The 25,659-nt window shown below is 47.7% G+C and overlaps 1 protein-coding gene across 1 annotated transcript in view; it reads left to right on the top strand.

Annotated features, from left to right (window-relative positions):
• The window catches only part of ptpn20 (protein tyrosine phosphatase non-receptor type 20), a 322,568-nt gene that overhangs the window by 40,322 nt on the left and 256,587 nt on the right, over positions 1-25,659 (top strand). The window contains exon 3 of the mRNA XM_078199281.1: positions 10,406-10,566. Within this exon, the coding sequence (XP_078055407.1) occupies positions 10,406-10,566 (161 nt within the window). The remainder of the gene's footprint in view (positions 1-10,405; positions 10,567-25,659) is intronic.

A 25,659-nucleotide genomic window follows, 5' to 3' on the forward strand; every position in this document is an offset into this window, starting at 1 on the left:
AAATCGAAGGACAGACGCATTGGGAGGCTGTCGGTTAAGGTGCAAGGGAGAGGGAGGAGGGAAAGAAAGCAATGGCTCATTGAGCATGTGGATATGGAAAAGTCCGCTCCTTAGCAACCTTACAGGCCGCAGTGATTGTCTTGGAACTTTACTCACAGCAGAAACTGCCAGTGATAATATTGTTGATAACACCGACATTTTCAGCCAGACAAATCTGACTGTTCCATGACAACCGTGAGTTGTTATCAATAATGCATGCCCCATTGGCTCTGGGCATATTGCACAGTTCAGAATGTAACGTACTGTGGCAATTATTCAAAACAATACATTATTTAATACACGGTTGACACAATGGAACTGGCAGCGAGTCTCTTGATATTCCAACAGTGCATGCAACCGCGCTCCCAATTACAAAAATGATGCAGGAACACTGGGGAAAGTACAAAAAAAAGGGTTTCCCACCAGGAAGTGTAGGCGTTGTTCCCCGTGTCTGTGTGGGTTTCCTCCGGGTGCTCCGGTTTCCTCCCACAGTCCAAAAGCATGTTGGTTAGGTGGATTGGCCATGCTAAATTGCCCCCTAGGGCCCGATTTTACCATCGCGTTGCGCCCGTGAGGCGAGTAGCGTGATCCGTGCCCGCCTCCGTGCCAATTCCCCCTTTACCAAGCCTGAAAATAGCCGCGATAGGAATCGCGCCTGAAATGGGCGCGACGGCCATTTAAATGCATTTGCATGCATTTAAATTGACTTAATGGGCTGCACGCTCAACCTTACCGGCACTTCCCCCTTTACCATCACGTTCACCCATCCAGAATCGGCGTGAAACAGACATGTTCCATATAAATCCGATTCGGGCACTCCAGATAGTGGGGAGTTAGGTGCCAAGTGTCCAACAGCTCTCTGCCTGAGATCAGTGGGAGGGAAGGGGGGTCCAATGCCACTCTGCCTGAGATTGGTGGGGGGGGAAAGGGGGGGAGGGTGGATCACTCTGCCTGAGATCGGTGGGGGAAAGGAGGGGAGGGGCCTGTGATTGATCTGGATGGCGGAGGGGTGGGGGGATAAGGGGGTCAGTAATGTTGTGGGAGTGGGGCAATGTCTGAGGGGGCCAGGGGGAGGCATTATCCGGCCCAGGAGGGAGGTGGCAGGGGAACGGCATTCCATCATTTTTTTTCTGCACATGCGCAGTTGGAGGCGCCGATCGGAGCTGCAGGGTTTCAGGCGCGTTGAGCCCCATTCATAGGCTTGTTCAGCATGATTCGGACTCGCTGATATTTTTTCAGGTGGAGTGCGTATGGGGGCGCCTGAGAGCGGATCTAAAAGTCGGATCTGAAACACTCTCAGTTTCAAGTCCCCCCAGCACTTGGAATCAAAATGGCGAAATAGAGCCCTTGGTGTCCAAAGATGCGCAGGAGAGGTGGATTGGCCATGCAAAATTGCCCCCTATTTTCCAAAGATGTGTCGGCTTGGGAGATTAGCCGTGGTAAATGTGTGGGGTTGCGGGAAAAGAGTGGAGGGGCTGGCCCGGGGGTGGGATGCTCTTTCGGAGCGTTGGTTCAGACTCGATGGGCCGAATGGCCTCTATCAGCACTGTCGGGATTCTATGATTCTGTGGAAATCAGATCCGAGAAGTGCAAATTTAACAATAGACCGAACAGTTCCTGGTTCTCTTCTCTGGAGAGGCGGAGTCCGAGGGATTTTCCAGCCCTTTCTACCCTACCAGGGATCCTCTGGTTCTGCCGAAGGTGACTCCCGCCAGCGGCCAGTGATGAGCTGCCCCTGCTGCAGGAAAACAGGCTGCAGGGAGCGGGGGGGGGGGGGGGGGGGGGGGGGGGTGCGGGGGGCAGAAAATCCCACACTGAGAGTTGATCTGGTCTTTAAAATAATGAAGGGGTTTGATAAGTTAGAAATGCAGAAGATGGTTCCACTTGTGGGAAAATCCAAATGGAAGCAGACCCAAGCATCAGATACAAGTGGAGTGTCCTTTATCCAAAACCCACAGGGCCAACTGCATTTTAATTTTGGTTTTTGAATATCTCACATTAACTTACATTAAGCAGCGGAAGCTGAGGTTAGCTACAGTCTAAAGTGTATGAAGTGGCTGGAAAAGTAAGACATATCAGTGAATGATAATTACATACATTTATTTTTGACATGTTCACCACAAACATTGCGAGGTCAGCAGTGCAGCCAATCAACAAGACTTCTTGCACTAAGGGCCAATGAGATTCAAAATGGGCGGCACGTTGGCACAGTGGTTAGCACTGCTGCTTCACAGCGCCAGGGACCAGGGTCCAATTCCCGGCTTGGGACACTGTCTGTGTGGAGTTTGCACATTCTCCCCGTGTCTACGTAGGTTTCCTCCGGGTGCTCCAGTTTTCCCCCCAAAGATGTGCGGGTTAGGTGGATTGGCTGTGCTAAATTGCCCCTTAGTGTCCAAAGGTGTGCAGACTAGGTAGATTGGCCATGGTAAATGCGTAGGGTTATAGGGATAAGGTGGGGGTGGGGCTGGGTAAGATGCTATTTCGGAGAGTCAGCGTCGACTTGATGGGCCGAATGGCTTCCTTCTGCACTATAGGGATTCCATGCATTCTATGGATCAGGATTATGGGGGAAAAAAGTGAGTCTTTTGGATGTGTTTGGTTTTCGAATTTACAGATAAAGATTCCTCGGCCTGTATGAGATCATAGAATAGAATCACAGAATCCATACAGTGCAGAAGGAGGCCATTTGGCCCATTGGGTCTGCACTGACCACAATCCCACCCAGAACCTATCCCCATAACCCCACGTATTTACCCTACTAATCCCCCTACACTAAGGGGGCAATTTACCATGGCCAATCCACCTAACCTGCACATCTTTGGACTGTGGGGGGAAACCGGAGCAAACCCACGCAGACACGGGGAGAACGTGCAAACTCTGCACAGAGAGTGACCCAAGGCTGGAATCGAACCCGGATCCCTGGCACTGTGAGATAGCAGTGCCAGCCACTGTGCCACCGGTGCCGCCAGTGTTTCAGAATGCCACCAATTCCTGACTCCAATCTTGCCGCTGGAGAGAGATTCTGCCCTGGATGGGAACTTACTAAGAGTTTTAACAACGTCGGGTTAAAGTCCAACAGGTTTATTTGGTAGCAAATGCCATTTGCTACCAAATAAACTTGTTGGACTTTAACCTGGTGCTGTTAAAACTCTTACTGTGTTTACCCCAGTCCAACGCCGACATCTCCACATCAGGAACTTACCCCACAGGACAGTTTTTAAAAATAACCACCTGGATCTGTCCGCCAGGTCACCAGGTTTAATGTATTAAAGTGGTTTTATCTTTAGTCGGGGTGGAGTGACGCATTGTTTGCTTCTATTGCACTCAAAGTGAAATCTTCCAAAGGTTTCACAAAGCGACACTCACAGATGAGATGGAAGGTAAGCAACTCAACACACACTCAGCTTTGCACATTTAATCACAGCCCAATCGCCAGGGTCAAAGATTTATGGCAGACTTTAATACTGTGAAAGCGAGGCAATATAAAGTAGCCTCCCATTTGGAAATATCGCTGTCACCAGACTGAGCGTTCCAAAGCATGAAAATGGCAGCCCGGCGACTGTAACCGATCCAATATGATTCATGAACTTGCCATCCATTAAATACAAGTACAAAGCTGTCAAAGCACAAAGCGGAAGGTCATTTAGCAGCATCGGCCTTTCGTGTCGAAAATACAGGAGCTCATTCGAGGCTTCGTCAAAATATTTGCACGGGGGGTTTTCCAAAGGCCCTTCGGGATGAAAGGCTTTTGTTCCAGGTCTCTGCGTTCCCGCACCTCCCCACTCTCCTGCTCCCCACCCCCACCCCGAGAAGGAGCCAAACCGATCGCTCCTTTCTTAAACAGCTGCCCCTCCCCGAAAACTATCGAGTGCAAAGCGGCCCAGCTCGTCTTTTCATGCTGACAATACGATCCGCGGAACGTCAAGACAGCGGCTCTTTCTGGCTGTATTCCTGAGGCCTACTCCGCCTGCGCAACAAGGCCTAAAAACTGAAACTGGCTCAGGGGCCGATGAAGAAATCAAAGCGGTTCCAGTTCCGTGGCGATTGTGGTGTCGAGAGTGGTGCAGAATCTATGGATTGACGGGGAAATAATGGCAGCTCCCTTTGTCGCAAGATCCTCGGGAGGAGATTGTTTTGTCCTCAGACTGCTGTGTACGGCGCAGAGGGGAGATAGTTAACTCAAAGACTTTGAGAGAAATATTTGTGATGTGTTGGCACCGTTGCTATGCTGGGGAAGCCAGTGTTTTAAAAGCTGAAACCAGCCCTCCTGCAATTCAAAGGTCACGCTTCACCCAGGTAAACATTTAGCCCTTATCCCAAAAGAGAGCTGCCCACCCTGTATCGGGCAAAGAAAGCTCACATTGACTCTCCAAAAGAGCATCTCACCCCATGCCCTGTCCCCATAACCCCATGCATTTACCATGGCTAATCCACCTAACCTACCCATCTTTGGACACTTGACTCTTAAGTGCTCTCTGAAATGAACTAGCAAGCCACTCAGTTCAAGGGCAATTAGGGGATGGTCAACAAATATTGGTCTGCGTAAAATAAAATGCAGGTGAGAAGGAATGTTGACTGCAGGGTTTATCATGTGTCCTTTCAGCATTCTTTACTGCTGGAACACACTGTTGTAAATAAATGTCATCCATTTTGGAAGGAACATTACCCAGGAGACCTGGGTCAAGCCTCATGAATTATTACTTAACCGTACTGACAACATCTTCACACGATCAAATAAATTCTTCAGAGAGATAACTACGGAGCTGCCTACCTTTCTGAGTCTCTGCATTTGGATACGGAAGGTGTTCAGACGGAAGGTCACACAACAGCTAGACACTGTCTACAATGACAGGCGGTATGGTGGCACAGCTTTTAAAACACTGGCTTCCCCAGCATAGCATAAGTGCCAACACATCACACTGCCGCCTCACTGCGCCAGGGACACGGGTTCGATTCCCGGCTTGGGTCACAGTCTGTGTGAAGTTTGCATGTTCTCCCCATGTCTGCGTGGGTTTCCTCCGGGTGCTCTGGTTTCCTCCCACAGTCCAAAGGTGTGCGAGTTGAGTTGATTGGCCATGCTAAATTGACCCTTAGTGTCAGGGAGACTAGCTAGGGTAAATGCATAGGATTATGGGGATAGGACCTGGGTGGGATCGTTGTCGGTGCAGGCTCAATGGGCCAAATGGCCTCCTTCTGCACTGTAGGGATTCTATGAGACCCAAAATCAAAATGATTCTTTCAAACTAGAAAACTCTGTTGATCTAATGAACAGTGCCTTAGGAAGAACACTCTTCAATGCCACACTGAACATTTTTTAATGTCCTGCTTTGATGGAGTAGACATCTTGGCTCCCTTGTCCTCTATGAATAAAGAACATACCGTCTATTTTTTTGCAGAGTATTGTTCAGTACCGAGTACAATCTGGAGCATGGGAACAAAAAACACAGCCTTCATAGAATCCCTACAGTACAGAAGGAGGCCATTCGGCCCATCGAGTGCGTACTGACCACAATCCCACCCAGGCCCTATCCCCGTAACCCTCATTTACCCTGCTAACCCCCCTGACACTAGGGTTAATTTAGCATAGCCATTCAACGTAACCTTAGTCCCAAAATACCAGCAAGGAAATGCCAGTTCTCCCTGCAAAACAGAACCTTGTCCCTTCTGTTGTTGTGAATGTAGCCCAATCCATCACACAAATCAGCCTCCCATCCATTGACTCTGTCTACACTTCCCACTGCCTCGGCAAAGCAGCCAGCATAATCAAGGACCCCACGCACCCCGGACATTCTCTCTTCCACCTTCTTCCGTTAGGGAAGAAGATACAAAAGTTTTAGGTCACGTACCAACCGACTCAAGAACAGCTTCTTCCCTGCTGCTGCTCAGACTTTTGAATGGACCTATCTTATGTTAAGCTGACCTTTCTCTACACCCTATCTGTAACTGAAACACTATATTCTCCTGTGTTAGGAATGGGTTAACAGTAACCTTCCACTTTAACCTAATTTGTACGTAAATTGTTTAAGAGAACTCACCAGGATATATAAAGGTGTTACAGGTGGCACTGTGTGTTGGTAATGTGAATGTGGAGTTGAATCTGAAAATAAAAGGAGTTTATGAAGATGTAGGACTTGTGTTTCCTTCACTGGACTGCAAATGAGAGGGTCAACATTCTTTCCTTTTCCCCTATGTAGTCTATGAATGGTATGCTTTGTCTGTATAGCACGCAAGAAACAATACTTTTCACTGTATCCCAATACATGTGACAATAATAAATCAAATCATATATTAAGTTGATCTTTCTCTGCACCCTAGCTATGACCGTAACACTGCATTCTGCACCCTCTCCTTTCCTTCTCTATGAATGGTATGCTTTGTCTGTATAGTGCGCAAGAAACAATACTTTTCACTGTATACCAATACATGTGACAATAATAAATCAAATCAAATTGCCGTGAGCTACATAAAGAAAGAACTCACATTTACCTGGCACATCCTCAAGCCATCTGATGCTTTGCAGCCAATTCGCTATGTTTAAGTCGCTGTTGTAACGTCGATAATCGAGCAGTTAATTTGTGCACCTTAAGCGGGTCGAGCTTTCCGAGTGATTAAAACATATTTTATCAGATTGTTTCTTGTTGCCAGAAACACTGGGGCGGCACGGGGGCACAGTGGTTAGCACTGCTACCTCACAGCGCCAGGGACCCGGGTTCCATTCCCGGCTTTGGGTCACTGTCTGTGTGGAGTCTGCACGTTCTCCCCGTGTCTGCATGGGTTTACTCCGGGTGCTCCGGTTTCCTCCCGCAGTCCGAAAGACGTGCTGGTTGGGTGCATTGGCCGTGCTAAATTCTCCCTCAGTGTACCCGAACAGGTGCCGGAGTGTGGCGACTGGGGGATTTTCACAGTAACTTCATTGCAGTGTTAATATAAGCCTACTTGTGATTAATAAATAAAGTTTACTTTTTACTTTAAACACTGGATCTGGCTGCATGCTACAACAGTGGCTGCATTTCAGATTTACTTACTTGATGGTAAGGCACAACCTGAAGTTGCATATGGTGCCATACAGATACAATCCTTTGTTCCTTCCTACCATCGCCCTCATGGAATTTTTTTCATGTCCAAGCCTGCACTCCAAAGATGTGCAGGTTAGGTGGATTGGCCAAGCTAAATTGCCCACTGCCTTGGAAAAGCAGCCAGCATAACCAAGCACCCCACGCATCCCGGACATACGGAGCAGGAACATTAGCGGAGCAGGCTTGAGGGGCTAGATGGCCTACTCCTGCTCCTATTTCCTATTTCTTATGTTCTTATACTTTCTTTCGTCGGGGTATAAGATACAAAGGTCTGAGGTCACGTACCAACCGACTCAAGAACAGCTCCCTCTCTGCTACCGTCAGACCTTTGAATGGACCTACCTCCTATTAAGCTGATCTTTCTCCACACCCTAGCTATGACTGTAACATTCTGCACCCTCTCCTTTTCCTCTCCCCTATGTACTCTATGAATGGTGTGCTTTGTCTGTATCACGTGCAAGAAACAATACTTTTCACGGTATACCTATATATGTGACAATAATAAATCAAATCAAATCCTGCCATGCCAACTGGTGGAACTTAAGTTCAATTAATAAATCTGGAGTTAAAAATAATTTTGAAGGATATGTGACACTTAGGGAGGACAGGAAGCGAGGAAAATCTGGAGGGGTGGCTCTGTTAATTAATGATGTTATTAGCAGAAGAGAGAGGGGGTGACCAAAGTTCAGGAAACTAGTGCGTAGAATCAATTTGGGCAGAGATGAGAAATGATAAAGGCAAGAAGTCACTTGTGGGAGTGGTACAAGCCTCCTAATTGTAACCACACGGTAGGACAGGGTAAATGGGAGCTTGTCAGAAAGATTCGGTGATCATCGTGGGGAACATAGATTTGAAAAATTTGGTTGGCAGAGGATCCATGATGAGGAATTAATCAAATGTTTCTGGGATAGTTTCTTGGAACAACATGTTTTATCACCAACCGGGGAGCAGGTTATAGAAGAATGGTATTGTGCAACGTGATTAATAACCTTCAAGGGAGGGAATCCCTCGGATACTCATTTGTGCCAACAAAACACCACTGCTTCACAGGACCATAGTAAGATGTCACCTTTGACCTAGTGCATCAGTCGCTGATAGTAAGAAGGCAGGTGCAGCAGGCAGTAAAGAAGGCAAGTGGCCTTAGGATTTGAGTATAGGGATAGGGATGTTTTGCTGCAAATATACAGGGCCTTGGTGAATCCACACCTGGAGTATTGTGTGCAGTTTTGGTGTCCTTATCTGAGGAAGGATGTCCTTGCTATAGAGGGAGTGAAGTGAAGGTTTACCAGGCTGTCTTCTGGGATGGTACGTCTGTCATATGAGGAGAGACGAAGTTGGTTAGGATTATATAAGTTGTTGGAAGGTATTTTGAGAGACAGGATCTACAGGCATTTAGAGACGCAAGGACTGATTAGGGACAGTCAGCATGGCTTTGTGAGTGGAAAATCATGTCTCACAAATTTGATTGAGTTTTTTGAAGGGGTAGCCAAGAAGGTAGATGAGGGCAGTGCAGTTGATGTTGTCTACATGGACTTTAGCAAGGCCTTTGACAAGGTACCGCATGGTAGATTGTTGCATAAGGTTAAATCTCACGGGATCCAGGGTGAGGATCTAAATGGATACAAAATTGGCTTCTTGACAAAAGACAGAGGGTGGTTGTAGAGGGTTGTTTTTCAAACTGGAGGCCTGTGACCGGCAGTGTGCCTCAGGGATCAGTGCTGGGCCCACTGTTATTTGTCATTTATATTAATGATTTGGATGAGAATTTAGGAGGCATTTTAGTTTGCAGATGACACCAAGATTGCTGGCATAGTGGACAGTGAAGAAAGTTATCTCCAATTGCCACAGGATCTTGATCGATTGGGCCAGTGGGCTGACAAATGGCAGATGGAGTTTGATTTAGACAAATGCAAGGTGATGCATTTTGGTAGATTGAACCAGGGCAGGACTTACTCAGTTAATGGTGGAGCACTGGGGAGAGTTACAGAACAAAGAGGTCTCGGGGTACATGTTCATAGCTCCTTGAAAGTGGAGTCACAGATGGACAGAATGGTGAAGAAGGCATTTGGCATGCTTGGTTTCATCTGTAAGAACATTGAATAGAGGAGTTGGGATGTCTTGTTGAAGTTGTACAAGGCATTGGTAAGGCCACACTTGGAATACTGTGTACAGTTCTGGTCGTCCTATTATAGAAAGGATATTATTAAACTAGAAAGAGTGCAGAAAAGATTTACTAGGATGCTACCGGGACTTGATGGTTTGAGTTATAAGGAGAGGCTGAATAGACTGGGACTTTTTTCTCTGGAGGGTAGGAGGCTGAGGGGTGATCTTATAGAGGTCTATAAAATAATGAGGGGTGCAGATCAGCTAGATAGTCAATATCTTTTCCCAAAGATAGGGGAGTCTAAAACTAGAGGGCATAGGTTTAAGGTGAGAGGGGAGAAATACAAAAGTGTCCAGAGGGGCAATTTTTTCACACAGAGGGCGGTGAGTGTCTGGAACAAGCTGCCAGACGTAGTAGTAGAGGCGGGTACAACTTTGTCTTTTAAAAAGCATTTAGACAGTTACATTGATAAGATGGGTATAGAGGGATTTGGGCCAAATGTAGGCAAATGGGACTAACTTAGTGGTTTAAAAAAAAAAGGGCGGCATGGACAAGTTAGGCCGAAGGGCCTGTTTCCATGCTGTAAACCTCTATGACTCTATATTCACTGGAGTTTAGAAGAATGAAAGGGGATCTCATAGAAACTTATAAAATTCTAACAGGGTTAGACAGGGTAGATTCAGAAAGAATGTTCCCAATGGTGGTGGAGTCCAGAACTAGGGATCATAGTTTGAGGATAAGGGGTAAACCTTTTAGAACTGAGGTGAGGAGAAATTTCTTCACCCAGAGGGTGGTGAATGTGTGGAATTCACTACCACAGAAAGTAGTTGAGGCCAAAACATTGTGTGATTTCAAGAAGAAATTAGATATCGCTCTTGGGGCTGAAGGGATCGAGGGATATGGGGGGAAGGGGGGATCAGGATATTGAATTTGATGATCAGCCATGATCAAGATGAATGGCGGAGCAGGCTCGAAGGGCCGAATGGCCTCCTCCTGTTTCCAGTTTCTATGTTTGTTTGGCATTTTGATGTGCAATAAATCCCATCATCATCAAGATTTAATTCTGTCTAAACTGAGCGTCGCTGTGTACGGAGATTCCCACAGTCTCAATAACGGACTGACGAGCTTGCATTAATTCACTCAAAGAAAGCTCATCGCTGTTCTTGTTTTCTGCACCGCTTCACAGGCATTCCCTTCAGTTATATTATCTGTCCGTGGTCGGTGCTGCTGTCAGCAAGCAGCGGATTGTCCTTTCGAAGCAATGTCTCGGGCGGAGACATTTACACCTTTACGGCACCGGAAATGCTCCAGGGGAGAGGCTCCAACTCGCAGCTTGGGATAGAAAAGGTAAGCGGAAACCCTTCTATTGATGGCTTCAGCTAAAGTAGCCTCCTCTGATTCTCCCATGACTTATTCATGCACATCTGACGCACAGTGGCAGCAGTGTGTAGCATTTACAAGATGCACCGCAGGAACTCACCAAGGCTCCTTCATAGGCACCTTCATCAGCACCTTCCAAACCCACAACCACCATCCCCTAGCAGGACAATGGGCAGCAGACACATGGGAACACCACCCCCTGCAAGTTCCCCTCGGAGCCTCACACCATCCTGACTTGGAAATATACCGTCGTTCCTTCACTGTTGCAGGGTCACAATTTTGGAACTCCCTAACAGCACGGTGGGTGTACCTACACCGAATGGGCTGCAGCCATTCAAGAAAGGGGCTCACCACCATCTTCTCTTATCTAATTATTAGTATCACAAGTAGGCTTACATTAACACTGCAATTAAGTTACTGTGAAAATCCCCTAGCTGCCACGCTCCAGTGCCTGTTTGGGTACACTGAGGGAGAATTTAGCTGGTTAATGCACCTGACTGGCCCCGTCTTTTGGACTGTGGGAGGAAACCGGAGCACCCGGAGGAAACCCACGCAGACACAGGAAGAACGTGCAAACCACACAAGCAGTGACCCGAGGCCGGGAATCGAAACCGGGTCCTTGGCGCTGTGAGGTTGCAGTGCTAACCACTGTGCCGCCTTAGAGTGGAGATTATTCCGTCACACTCCTGACTTGTGCCTTGTAGATGGTGGACAGGCTTTGGGGAGTGAGGAGGTGGGATAAATGCTGCAAAAATTCCCAGCCTCTGACTTAGCTATCGTATGCACAGGCAGTGGTGCTTCTGGTGTGGTGAAATCTGCCCTGCAGAACCCCAAAGCAGCAACAAGGCTGAGGTTATTATAGAACTACTTTGCATGTAACAGCCATGAATTATTCAATGTTAATAGCTGGAATTCTCAGATCAGGTGTCATCATTCCAGCGCACAGGTTAATTCATTAAGAATGATCACACCCCAGTCCAGACACATGAGCACAACATCTTGGCTGACACTGTAGGGCAGCACTGAAGGAGTCGGAGATGGCCTAGGCTATAAATCCAGAAACTCAGCTAATGTTCTGGGGACCCGGGGTCGAATCCCGCCACGGCAGATGGTGGAATTTGAATTCAACAAAAAAAATCTGGAATTAAGAATCTACTGATGATCATGAAACCATTGTCGATCGTCGGGAAAACCCATCTGGTTCACTACTGTCCTTTAGGGAAGGAAATCTGTTGTCCTTACCTGGTCTGGCCTACATGCGACTCCAGAGCCACAGCAACGTGGTTGACTCTCAACTGCCCTCGGGCAACTTCAGATGGGCAATTAATGCTGGCCCAGCCAGCGACGGCCATGTCCCATCAATGAATATAAAAGGAGTGAATATGAGCTATTGGATGAAATATTAAACTGGGGTCCCCTCTTCCCTCACAGATTGTCTTGAAAGATCCCATCTCCATTTCAAAGAATTTCTTCTCTCCCAGGTTTCCTGTCCCAATAGCTGTCCCCTCAACCCTCAGCTATGGTAGATTACTTGGTCATTATCACATTGCTGCTTGTGGGATCTTGCTGTGTACAAAATTATCTTCCACATTTCCTACACCTCAAAAGTACTTCATTGGTTGTAAAATGTTTTGAGGGGGCTCCTGGAGTGCTGAATAGAGCTATATAAATCAAGGTGCCACAGTGGTGAGCACTGCTGCCTCACAACCCCAGGGACCCGGGTTCAATTCAGGCCTTGGGTGACTGTCTGTATGTTCTCCCCATGTCTGTGTGGTTTCCTCTGGGTGCACCGGTTTCCTCCCACACTCCAAACATGTGTAGGTTAGGTATGTTGGCCATGCTAAATTCTCCCTCAATGTACCCGAACAGGCTCCAGAGTGTGGCGACGAGGGGATTTTCACAGTAACATCATTGCAATGTCAATGTAAGCCTACTTGTGACTAATAAATAAACTTTACTTTAGGTTAGGTGGATTGGCCATGGTAAATTGTCCCATAATATCCAAAGATGTGTGGGTTAGGTGGATTGGCCATGCTAAATTGTCCCTTAGGGTCCAAAGATGTGTAGGTTAGGTAGATTGGCCATGCTAAATTGCCCCTTAGGGTTCAAAGATGTGTAGGTTAGGTAGATTGGCCATGCTAAATTGCCCCTTAGGGTCTCAAGATGTGTAGGTTAGGGGGATTAATAGGGTAAATACGTGGGATAGGGCCTGGGTGAGATTGTGGTCGGTGCAGACTCGATGGGCCAAGTGGCCTCTTTCTGCACTGTCGGATTCTATGATTCTAAGTCTTCCTTCCTATTTCCTTTCCTTTCCAAATTAAAAATAGCCATTGCTGAAAATCTAACACAAAACACTGGAGAAACAGAGCAAGCCAATCTGAAAAGAAAATAGGTCAGGTGACGTTTCGAGTGTCGAACGAAAATTGAAAGATAAATGAGAGCTCGAAAAGAGCCCAGTTTCTGAGAGGAATTTAATGCGTTCAGTGACCTTCCTATTGCTATTTGGAAAAAGCACAAAGCTGGCCGGTCACCTCCCTGAAGGGGGAAAGAAAGGCAAAAAGGATAAACAAATGGCTAACGCGATGAAAAGTCAGAGGGAATGGTGAAAAGTGGGAAAAATGGAAAAAAATAAAAGTTGGCGTGAAATAAGGTAGGAACATTCTGGAACTTTCCGAGGGGGCCAATCAGTCCTTCAAGGAACAGGTACAGGCAAACATCTGTGCACAGATTCCAGCTGGTTGGAATTGTGTTCTGACAATGGGTCCAACTCAGTGGTGGGCAACCTGCAGCCCTGGGGGGGGGAGGGGGCACCTGCAGCCCATCAGGGTTCTGAGTGCGGCTCCTACAAGACATTTTGTTGACCATTGCCCCACGCGCGGGGTTGCCACATTCCGCTGATTCCTGTCTGTGTAGTTTTTTTCCTACCGGTGTGACTGAAGCGATTCGCACGTAAAGCAAGGGTGAGTGAGGTGAGGTGTGTGCTGATCGCTCACAACACTGACTGTGAGAGCCGTGTGCTCCCTCTGTGTCCAAAGTGTCAATATTCCTTTTGCTTTGACTATTTGAAGTTCATAGTTATATTAACGTTTGCGTGGTGAAGTATTTTCTACAACTTGTTATGATTTTTAAATATTTATTAGTGTCACAAGTAGGCTTACATTAACACTGCAATGAAGTTACTGTGAAAATCCCACTCCGGCACCTGTTTGGGTACACTGAGGGAGAATTTAGCACAGCCAATGCACCTAACCAGCGCGTCTTTCGGACTGTGGGAGGAAGCCGGAGCACCCGGAGGAAACCCACGCAGACACGGGGAGAACGTGCAGACTCTGCATAGACAGTCACCCAAGCTGGGAATCAAACTCGGGTCCCTGGCGCTGTGAGGCAGCAATGCTAACCACTGTGCCACTGTGCCGCCCATATCGGTGTGTGTTAAATATATTTAATCTTATTCATGGGGTCATGGTTAGTGAACAAGTCCCATTTCAACCCTGGGGCTCACTGATTTGAAGGAGGGCCACTCATGCGGCCCACTCACTAGCCAAGGTTGCCCATCACTGGTTAACATCCTAATCATTAATCCACTCCCTCTCTCTTAGATACCAACAGCACCCCCCACCCCTGAAATGTAAGGAACAAACCAACATTTGTACGTAAACCCTGGGTGATCCAAATGATTTGGCAGCCAATTAAATATTTTGGAATGAGGGGACCCAAGTTCAATTCCAGCCTCGGTCACTGTCTGTGTGGAGTTTGCACGTTCTCCCCAATTCTATGTGGGTTTCCTCCAGGTGCTCCGGTTTCCTCCCACACTCCAAAGATATGCGAGTTAGGTTGATTGGCCATGCTAAATTGACCCTAGCGTCAGGGGATTAGTAGGGTAAATATGTGGGGTTATGGGGATAGGGCCTGGGTGGGATTGTTGTCAGTGCAAACTCGATGGGCAGAATGGCCTCCTTCTGCACTGTAGGAATTCTATGATTCACTTGCCTGGATAGGTGCAGCTCCAATAACACACAGGAAGCTCGACACCATCCAGGAGAAAGCAGCCCACTTGATGAACATGCTCTCCACCACCTTAAACATTCACACCCCTGCACTACTGGTGCACCGTGAGAGCAGTGTGTACCATCTACAAGATGCAGTAACTGCAGCAACTCACCAAGGTTCCTTCCTAACTCACGGCGTCTCCCACTACCAACTCAAGGGCAATTAGACATGCTGGTCTTGCCAGCAATACTCACATCCCAAGAATTTACAAACAACACTGTTCTCCATACTGGGAATGATCCCGTTTTAGGGAACTATATGGCTGACTTGTACAGGCAACAATTCACCTCACTCTTATTGAGGATTAACCAGACAATACACGATGAGTACTCAAATCTCCTAAACTTTTATCACTTGCTCGCAAGGAGAACAGACACAGTGAATTTCACAATGGTGTTCTGTTGATTCATACAGATAATTAGCAGTTCTAGTTAATTACAGCAAATGAGAAGCAAGCAACTTCCTAATCCTTCATTTGCATACATAGTCCACCAATCATAGCATAGCTTTTTGCCCTTTCTTACCCAATAGAAAACCATCTCCTTCATTAGTGTAATATGTCAACATATCTTTTTTTTGGTATTTGTCATGGTAACTTGTCGGTGTTTCATTCTGTGGCCAAGGCAGGGAATGCAGTGTTTATGAAACTGACACAAGGTTTAGATTAGTCTCTTTCCTGAATGCGCAACCGCTGACCTCAATAAGGCCTTGTTTCCATATTTGCTGTAAGAAGTCTCACAACACCAGGTTAAGGTCCAACAGGGTTTATTTGGAATCACGAGCTTTCAGAGCGCTGCTCCTTCTTCAGGTGAGTACAGTCTTGTAATCTTGCAAGGGAATTAAGGGTTATGGGGAGCGGGCGGGTAAGTGGAACTAAACCACTATCAGATCAGCCATGATCTTATTGAATGGCGGGGCAGGCTCGAGGGGCTAGATGGCCTACTCCTGCTCCTAATTCTTATGTTCTTATCATATTTGCTGACAGAGTTGCCCGCCTTTGCTTGTTGTAACTTATTTCCACACCAACATCTGCATTTTTGAACTGTGTTTAATTATAGTTCCACAAACCCAGCAACCCCATGGTGCTTTATTTGAAGTGAGCGTGCAGAACAAAGTGAATTAAATATTTGGCCAGAGCTGGAATTACAATTTAATTTCCACACTCTGACCAAACAAAATGGCGGCTGTCCAGTGAGACAGATTGTTGGCACAGTGCTGCCACCTCTGGAGGCTGAGGGTAATGTTGCCTTTTTCCTGCCTTGTTGACATCTTTCGAGAAAACAATTTGTTTCAAAGTCCGGCCTTCATTCGTCGAGCGTTTGCTAATTAAGTGGTTTTGCTCACTCAGGGATATTTCAGCCAAGCTATTTGCTTACAAATTAGCATTAAGCCTGAAACAAAATTAGAAAGCAGTTCGACATCAAGTGGCAGTTACGCTAATGGAGTCCAGCCAATCACTGTAACCCCTGGCAGGCAAAGGAAGGGCTAACTCTGATTAATCGACAGCTGGTAAACGCTAACATAAACACGTTTTGATCTAGCAAGATTAATAGATTGTAATAAATCAGAGTTGATCACAAATATGAGGTAAATAATTCCTTCCCAAGTTTTGTTTACGGATGGACCTAATAGGTGCAGTACTGATATGGAATTCTGTAAAATACCTCAGTGGCATCAAATAAAAATCACTGAATTCCAGGCCCGATTTTCATAAACGTTTGATTGTAGCCCTGAAACTGGAACTTTCAGATTGCTAAAATTTGAATTGCTCAGGCTTCATTGTTGTAGTCCTAATTCCTACCCCCGTCCCGTACAATGATGGTGTCCTTTGGGAGTGTGAAATGCTGGAATAACCCCTTCAAAGGTGTAAATCATTCCAAGAACAGACGTTAACACAGAAACATTGAAACATAGAAAATAGGTGCAGGAGTAGGCCACTCGGCCCTTCGAGCCTGCACCTGCATCAATATGATCGTGCACTATCCCATTCCCGCTTTCTCTCATAGAATCAAGGAATCCCTACAGTACAGAAGGAGGCCATTCAGCCCATCGAGCCTGCACCAAACATAATCCTACCCAAGCCCTATCCGCGTGACCTCACATTATTGCCTTGTTAGTGCCCTTGACACTAATCACAATTTAGCATGGCCAATCTACCTAACCCGCACATCTTTGGACAGTGGGAGGAAGCCGGAGCACCCGGAGGAAACCCGCGCAGACACAGGGAGAATGTGCAAACTCCGCACAGACAGTGACCCGAGGCCAGAAGCGAACCTGGGTCCCTGGTGCTGTGAGGCAGCAGTGCTAACCATTGTGCCACCGTGCCTCTCCATTCCCCTCGATCCCTTTAGCCGCAAGGGCCACGTCCAGCTCCTTCTTGAACGTTTCTAACGAACTGGCCCCAACTGCTTTCTGTGGTAGAGAATTCCATAGGTTCACACCAGCTACCACCTTGATTGCAGCACTCTCAACGCTCAAAACTTTCCTAAGGCCCCTTATTCTCCTCCTGCAGGTGACCATGGCAACACTGGATTGCTAAAGTCCTGCAGCATTTGGCTATTGCTTTCTGCATTGTATCTGGCCAGGAAACTCTCTCACTCTTACCACCGGCCATGTCCAGAAGGATTTACAGCAGTGATGGGCAACCTAGGCTAGTGAGTGGGCTGTATGAGCGGCCCTCCTTCATCTCAGTGGGCCGCAAGATTGAAACCGGGCTTGTTCACTAACCGTAACCCCATCAATAAGATTAAATACATTTAATACACACCGAATATTTCATAACGAGTTCTAGAAAATGCTTCATCATTTATAGATTAATAGAAATGTCATCAACTTCAAATAGTAAAAACAAAAGAAATATTGACACTTTGGACACAGAGGCTCTCACAGTCAATGTTAGAACAAAGAGCAAAGAGGGGTGGGAAAGCGGGAGTGTTTCCCGCCAGTTTTTTGGGCGTGTTTACCAGATTAAATCTCCGGCACTCTGCATCACAGAGTGCCTCGGACTGATTCACTCCTGAAAGTGATGGGCGGGGCCTCACTCCACCCGAGAGGCTGGCAGCATAGTGCTGAGTGGGCCACTGCGCATGCGCCAATCTGTCAGAGCAGAGATTGGCGCATGCGCAGTGGGCCCCCTTCCAACCTATGTCCGGCCTCCCGATCGCTGGCCTCCAATCGCTGGCCTGCCCTGCAATGCCTCTGATCACCAGCCTTCCCGACACCCCCACCCCTGATCGCCAGCCTTCCCGACACCCCCACCCCTGATCGCCAGCCTTCCCAACACCCCCACCCCTGGTTGCTGGCCTATCAGACACCCCCCAGGTCAGCCTCGATCTATCCCCCCCCGTTACCAGCCTCGATCATTCTTCTTCCCCCCCTTTCCCACGTATCCTGCTTGCAGAATGGTAGCAGTCTCCACCCCCCCCCACCTCCCCCCCCACCCCCCACACAACTGATCACACCCAATAGGCCCACTGCCCAATATGCTCCACCCTCTTTGGCCCCACCCCCATAGCACTGCTAGGTGCCCAGTGGGCATTGTCAAGGTGCCGGGCTGGCACTACCAGGCTGGCACTACCCAAGGGGGATCCCCCTTGCCCCCAACCTCCCGGGGCGGGGGGGGGGGGCCCTCAACGACCTCTGTCCCCACCAGCAGGATGAGGATGCCTGTTCCCTGATAGTGGGGAGCAGTTGTAAACCCCGCTGGCGGGAACCACTCCCGGGCAGGGCGGGGGGAGATGCCAGGGGGCCCGGAGAATACTGTCCCAGGCCCACTAATCAATTTCCAAGACGTTTCCAAATGATCGCAGCGGAGCTGATTGCGCTAAATAAAAGCGCGTGGGAGACCCGCGACTGGCCCTCGCGAATAGCTGCCCACCCACTGTTGTCTCCCGGCACACTGCATTGCAGGGAGAATCCCAGACATGATCTCTTTTGTCATAAGTAGCTTGCTGGGTCTTCAGAGGGTGTTGCATAGCAATGATATGTTGGTTATGATTTATGGTTTAAGGTATTACCATATGGTGTGGGAGCAGAGGAAGCCAGACCTGATTGTCTCGAAGGACATCAGTGTCGTTACGACAGAACAGCAGCTTTTGTGTTCATGTCTTTCCAATATCTGCCCAGAAATGACCGCGTTTATTGAATTCAGTGAAACACGGCACACATTGTGAGACTGGAACCCGCAACCAGCTCCCTTAACCACCCTGGAGCGTGGTGCACACAGTGGATGTTCTTTGGCATTCGCCTGCCTGTAGATGAAACCACTCCAACCCTTGAGAAAGCAATGATTAAGAACGGGGAGGCGATGGCCTAGTGGTATTATCGCTAGACCATTAATCCAGAAACTCAGCTAATGTTCGGGGGACCCGGGTTCGAATCCCGCCAGGGCAGTCACAGAAACCCTACAGTGCAGAAGGAGGCCATTCGGCCCATCGAGTCTGCACCGACCACAATCCCACCCAGGTCCTACCCCCACATATTATACCCGCTAATCCCTCTAACCTACGCATCTCAGGACTCTTAAGGGGCAATTTTTAACCTGGCCAATCAACCTAACCCGCACATCTTTGGACTGTGGGAGGAAACCGGAGCACCCGGAGGAAACCCACGCAGACACGAGGAGAATGTGCAAACTCCACACAGACAGTGACCCAAGCCGGGAATCGAACCCAGGCCCCTGGAGCTGTGAAGCAGCAGTGCTAACCACTGTGCTACCGTGCCACCCTGTCGGTGGAATTTGAATTCAATAAAAAAAATCTAGAATTAAGAATCTACTGATGACCATGAAACCATTGTCGATTGTTGGAAAAATCCAATCTGGTTCACTAAAGTCCTTCAGGGAAGGAAATCTGCCGCCCTTACCTGGTCTGACCTACTTGTGACTCTAGATCCACAGCAATGTGGTTGACTCTCAACTGCCCTCTGAAATGGCCCAGCGAGCCACTCAGTTCAAGGGCAACTGGGCATGGGGAAAAAATGCTGGCCCGGCCAGCGACGTCTTTGTCCCACGAATGAATAAAATAAATATATATATCTAAGCAATGATGATGAGCCTATTTAAGAGCCTTCGTACCATTTCTTCCAACACATCATAGAATAGAAGGTCATAGAATCCCTACAGTGCAGAAGGAGGCCATTCGGCCCATCGGGTCTACATCGACAACAATCCCACCCACACCCTATTCCTGTAACCCCACATATTTACCCCACTAATCCCTCTAACCTATCCATCCCGGGACACTAAGGGGCAATTTAGCATGGCCAATCAACCTAACCCGCACATCTTTGGTCTGTGGGAGGAAACCGGAGCACCCAGAGGAAACCCACGCAGACACGGGGAGAATGTGCAAACTCCACACAGACAGTGACTCGAGGCCGGAATTGAACCCGGATCCCGGGAGCTGTGAGGCAGCAGTGCTAACCCACTGTGCCACCATGCCAACCAAACATCTCCCAAGACACTTCACAGAGGCACAGTAAAACAAACCTTCGATTATGCACAATTTACCCTCAAATGAGCACTTCCTCACATTCAAGGGAACACCACTGATTAAATACTGGGTGATCGAGGGTGACCAGGAAAACCTCCATGATATTCATCCGTCCTGATGGATAGTTACCCAAGTTCCTTTTTAAGTTAAAGCTTCTTTTAAGTTTCAAGTTTATTTATTAGTGTCACAAGTAGGCTTACATTAACACTGCAATGAAGTTACTGTGAAAATCCCCGAGTCGCCACACTCCGGCGCCTGTTCGGGTTCTCTGAGGGATAACTTAGCATGGCCAATGCACCCTAACCAGAACGTCTTTCGGGAGGAATCCGGAGGAAACCCGCGCAGACATGGGGAGAACGTGCAAACTCCGCACGGTCAGTGATCCAAGCTGGGTATCGAACCCGGGTCCCTGGCGCTGTGAGGCAGCAGTGCTAACCACTGTGCCACCGTGCCGCCCTTTTAAAGAAATGAACCAACACAGCTCCAAGTGCTTAGGCTTGTCTTAGCGTGTTCAAACTGCATGTACAAAGTGTACGCCTCTATGAATCTATGACTCTAATGGCAGCGTACACGACTGGCAGCTCTTCACTTTGGGAGAAAATTGCACTTGTCTGGTAAGGAGGGAGGTTGCCAATGGCAACAAATAAATCCAAGGCTGTCTGCCATGTAGGCTTATGTACCGTGAGTCCCTCACTACCACCGGAATTGTGTATTAATAGAAGAGTTTCACCCAGGCTAATGAGCTGGCAATGATGGACAGAGGGAGCTGAGATGAATGCACCTTGCTTATAAAATAGCTCTCATTATAACGGAGGACTTGGCAGTCTCCCAGGCACCTTTCGATAATGAGGGTCTTGCTACATCTGCTAATGCTCAGTGTTCCCTATTGTGCCGGCTCGGAGTGAATGCCTGAGTGAATGACAAAAATGGGCGGTGAAGCGGACCACAATGCACTGGGGGCGATAAGCAAATTGGCCGTTTTAGTCAGCTGTCTGAACCAGACAGAATCCACAAGCTGGATCATGTTCCTTTGCGAGAAAATAATGTATTTATGAGGATTCAGCTGATTTTATTTATGCTAATTAAATCCAAGAGTTAATGAATGCTGATATCCCCCTTCACTTTAAACCTTGTTCGCCCTTTGTTTCTGCTTTTCACTGTAATCCCCACGTTGATTTGCCTAGCATTCCATACACGGTGACAATAAATACCTCAGATTGCATTGGCATTTCTTAACACTTGATTAATTGTGCATTTTAATATGGTTATATCGGACAGCACAGGACAGGACTAATTGACAATCGTTAACTTCTTAGCCTCCTGTTTCCTTCTCCTCTCTAGCTAAAAGCAAAATTCTGCGGATGCTGGAACCTGAAACGGAAAATGCTGGAAAATCTCAGCAGGTCTGACAGTACCTGTGGGGAGAGAATAGCTCTGATGAAAGGTCATCGAGATTCGAAACATTGGCTCTATTCTCTCCCCATAGATGATGTCAGATGTGCAGAGATTTTCCAGCATTTTCTGTTTTTGTTCCTTCCCCTCTCGTTGGGTGAGTGTCCCTATGGATACCATCCATCCCTTCTACACCTTTATTTCCTTCGTCATTCCTGGGACATGGGCGTCACTGGCTGGCCAACATCTATTGCCCTTCCCCAGTTGCCCTTGAAATGGGCATTTCCGAGGGCAGTTGAGAGTCAACCACAAGGCGGTGGGTCTGGAGTCACATGTAGGCCAGACTGGGTAAGGACGGCAGGTTTCCTTCCCTAAAGGACATTTGTGAACTGGATGCGTTTTTCCGACAATCAACTATGGTTTCATGGTCATCAGTAGATTCCTAATTCCAGATATTTTTTATTGAATTCAAATTCCAACATCTGCCGTGGCGGGATTCAAACCCCGGTCCCCAGAACATTAGCTGAGTTTCTGGATTAATAGTCTAGTGATAATACCACTCGGCCATCGCCTTCCCCTAATGATCAATCCAAGAATGAAGCCATTGACCGTGTAATCCCTCCCAAGCAAACAGAGTTCTGTCCTCACATGGTGTCCCTACACCCATGTTTTCCAACAAGGGCCACTTGATAGCAACCAGAAGTGACAAATCTTGACGACATTACTGTATCATAAAGCTCAGTGGCCCCAAAGCAGAATGTAGCATTTTCCCTCTGCAATTAATTAATTCTTGGGTTCAAAGCTGGCATCACCTTGGACTCTTTGGAGGCAATTTTAACAAACCATTGGGAAAATGGGGCAGAATGTTGGTTCCCCTGGTTTAAATATTGCACATAGAAACCAAAGAAACCATAGAGAATTACAGCTCAGAAACAGGCCTTTTGGCCCTTCTTGTCTGTGCCGAACCATTTTTTGCCTAGTCCCACTGACCTGCACTTGGACCATATCCCTCCACACCCCTCTCATCCATGAACCCGTCCAAGTTATGCACAGGGCATTACAAACCCACATTCCATTCCACCTGGTCACTTTCCTGTCCAGGAAGTGGCCATCCCACACCAGAAGGTGCATTCACGTCCTACCATTTTTTGTTTCCACTTTAAATTTGCCCCATGTACAAGGGTGGCTCTTCAGATTGCATACTCCAGGCCTTTCGGAGTGAGTGAGCAATTGGAAAAAACTCACTCAAGAGCCTAAAACACATCATCCTGTCGACACCACTCAGATGGATTGAAGGCAGTTGTTGAAAATCTCTGCTAGTCTTAACAACAATATGGGCAGAGTCCACAACACCACCATCCAGGAGATTGGCAGTAGTGCACTGAACCCCAGGCGTGGTGCAAGCAATATGGCCGATATGCCGACCTGTGTTCGAATGTAACCGGTGATAATATTGGATCTGTTGTAGTGTGACCAATGGTAACAAGCTGTAAGGGTCAGTAAACCATGTAACCAATGATAGAATGGTGTGATGATCAGCTGACCAGCTGACTCAGTATAAATTAGAAGATGTTGGGAATTGTTGGAAACTTGGAATGGCCCAGGATGAGGCCTCAAGTTTCTTCATTAAACTTTTTCTTTGATTTATAAGTTGGAGTAAGTTTTGTTATATTTTTATTTTCTACACTGGAAGAGTTCCTTCTGGATCAAAAACCTGCCCCACGTTGTCCTCCCCAACTCTTGAATGAGCAACCCTGGACACAAGCTAAAATGTCACTCACCTAGTGTAGCAGGCCTACTTGTCATACACAAAACATGCACAAGGTAAGGTCAGAATAGCATCTCAACAGAGCAGGAAGCCATTTGGCCCATCGCAGCTTCACAGACTCTCCAGAAGCGGCCCATCCCTCCCTCCTATCACCGTAACCCCACGCATTTACCATGGTTAATCTACCTAACCTGCACATCTTTGGACACTAAAGGGCAATTTAGCATGGCCAATCCACCTAACCTGCACATCTTTGGACACTAAGGGGCAATTTAGCATGGCCAATCCACCTAACCTGCACATCTGCTGTTTGTAATACATATCAATGTCTTGGAAGAAAAGGTAGCTGGTCTGATTAGCAAGTTTGTGGATGATACTAAGATTGGCAGAGTTGCGGATAGTGATGAAGGTTGTCAGACAATACAGCAGGATATAAATAGGCTGGAAAATTGGGCAGAGAAATGGCAGATGGAATTTAATCCAGCCAAATGCGAGGTGATGCATTTGGGTAAACCCAATTCAGGTGGGAGCTATAAAATAAATGGCAGAACCATCAGGAGCATAGACACACAGAGAGATCTGGGAGTACAGGCCCACAGATCCTCAAAAGTGGCAGCACAGGTGGAAAAGGTGGTGAAGAAAGCATATGGCATACTCGCCTTCATCGGATGGGGCATCAAGTTTAAGAAATCATAGAAACCCTACAGTACAGAAAGAGGCCATTCGGCCCATCGAGTCTGCACTGACCACAATCCCACCCAGGCCCTACCCCCATATCCCTACGTATTTTACCCACTAATCCCTCTAACCTACGCATCTCAGAACACTAAGGGGCAATTTTTAGCATGGCCAATCAACCTAACCCTCACATCTTTGGACTGTGGGAGGAAACCGGAGCACCCGGAGGAAACCCACGCAGACACGAGAAGAATGTGCAAACTCCACACAGACAGTGACCCAAGCCGGGAATCGAACCCAGGTCCCTGAGCTGTGAAGCAGCAGTGCTAACCACTGTGCTACCGTGCCGCCCTTTGGCAAGTTATGTTACAGTTGTATAAAACGTTAGTTAGGCCACATTTGGAATACTGTGTCCAATTCTGATCACCTCACTGCCAGAAGGACGTGGAGGTTTTGGAGGGAGCGCAGAAAAAGTTTACCAGGATGTTGCCTGGTATGGAGGGCATTAGCTATGAGGAGAGATTGAATAAACTGGGATTGTTCTCCCTGGAAAGACGGAGGCTGAGGGGCGACCAGATAGAAGTTTATAAAATTATGAGGGGTATAGATAGGGTGAACAGTTGGAAGCTTTTTCCCAGGGCAGAAATGACAATTACAAGGGAGCACAAGTTCAAGGTAAGGGGGGAAAGGTTTAGTGGAGATGTGCGGGGGAAGTTTTTTTACACAGAGGTGGGGCCTGGAATGCACTGCCAAGTGAGGTGGTTGAGGCAGATACATTAGCGATATTTAAGACTTATCTGGATAGGCACATGAACAGGTGGGGAATGGAGGAATACAGGCAGTTAGTCTAGATAGGACAACGTCATCGACGCAGGCTTGGTGGGCCGAAGGGCCTGTTGCTGTGCTGTACTGTTCTTTGTTCTTTGTGTTCTTTGAACACCAAGGGGCAATTTAGCATGGCTGATCCATCTAACCTGCACATCTTTGAACACTAAGGGACAATTTAGCATGGCCAATCCACCTAACCTACACATCTTTGACACTAAGGGGCAATTTAGCATGGCCAATCCACCTAACCCACACATCTTTCGGACTGTGGGAGGAAACCCACACAGACACAGGGAGAACGTGCAAACTCCACTCACACAGTCACCCGAGGCCGGAATCGAACCCGTGTCCCTGGCGCTGTGAGGCAGCGGTGCTAACCACTTTGCCAACTCAGCAGAGGAGAGATTTCCTTCCCGACAGATGCCCTGAAGGACCGTGCTGGCTTTACCTGCGGAGCAGCTTTGCTGAGGAATGCATTGCAAGAAACAGATTCAATCACCATGTCCGAAAAGAAAGGATCGGCAGGGGGCGGGGGGTGGTGGGGGAGGTGGTGGTGGAGTGGGGGGAGGGGTGGTGGTGGAGTGGGGGGAGGGGTGGGGGTGGAGCGGGGGGGAAGTGGAGTAGGGGGGGAATTAATTTGATCGCTCTTTCAAAGAGGTGGCACCGCAATAATGGATGGGACGGCCTCCTTCCATGCTATACCCCTCCGTGATTGGGTATCGGAGCTTAGGAAGGAGCCAAAGGACAGAGAGAAAAGTTTCAGTCAGAAGGCAAATTGAAATAAAATTGAAAAAGTATTCAGGAGGGATGGAAGATTACAGAAGAACGGAATTGCAGATTCAGTCACAATTG

This window comes from Mustelus asterias, chromosome 28 (genome assembly GCF_964213995.1).
Source record: "Mustelus asterias chromosome 28, sMusAst1.hap1.1, whole genome shotgun sequence".
Taxonomy (NCBI): domain Eukaryota; kingdom Metazoa; phylum Chordata; class Chondrichthyes; order Carcharhiniformes; family Triakidae; genus Mustelus; species Mustelus asterias.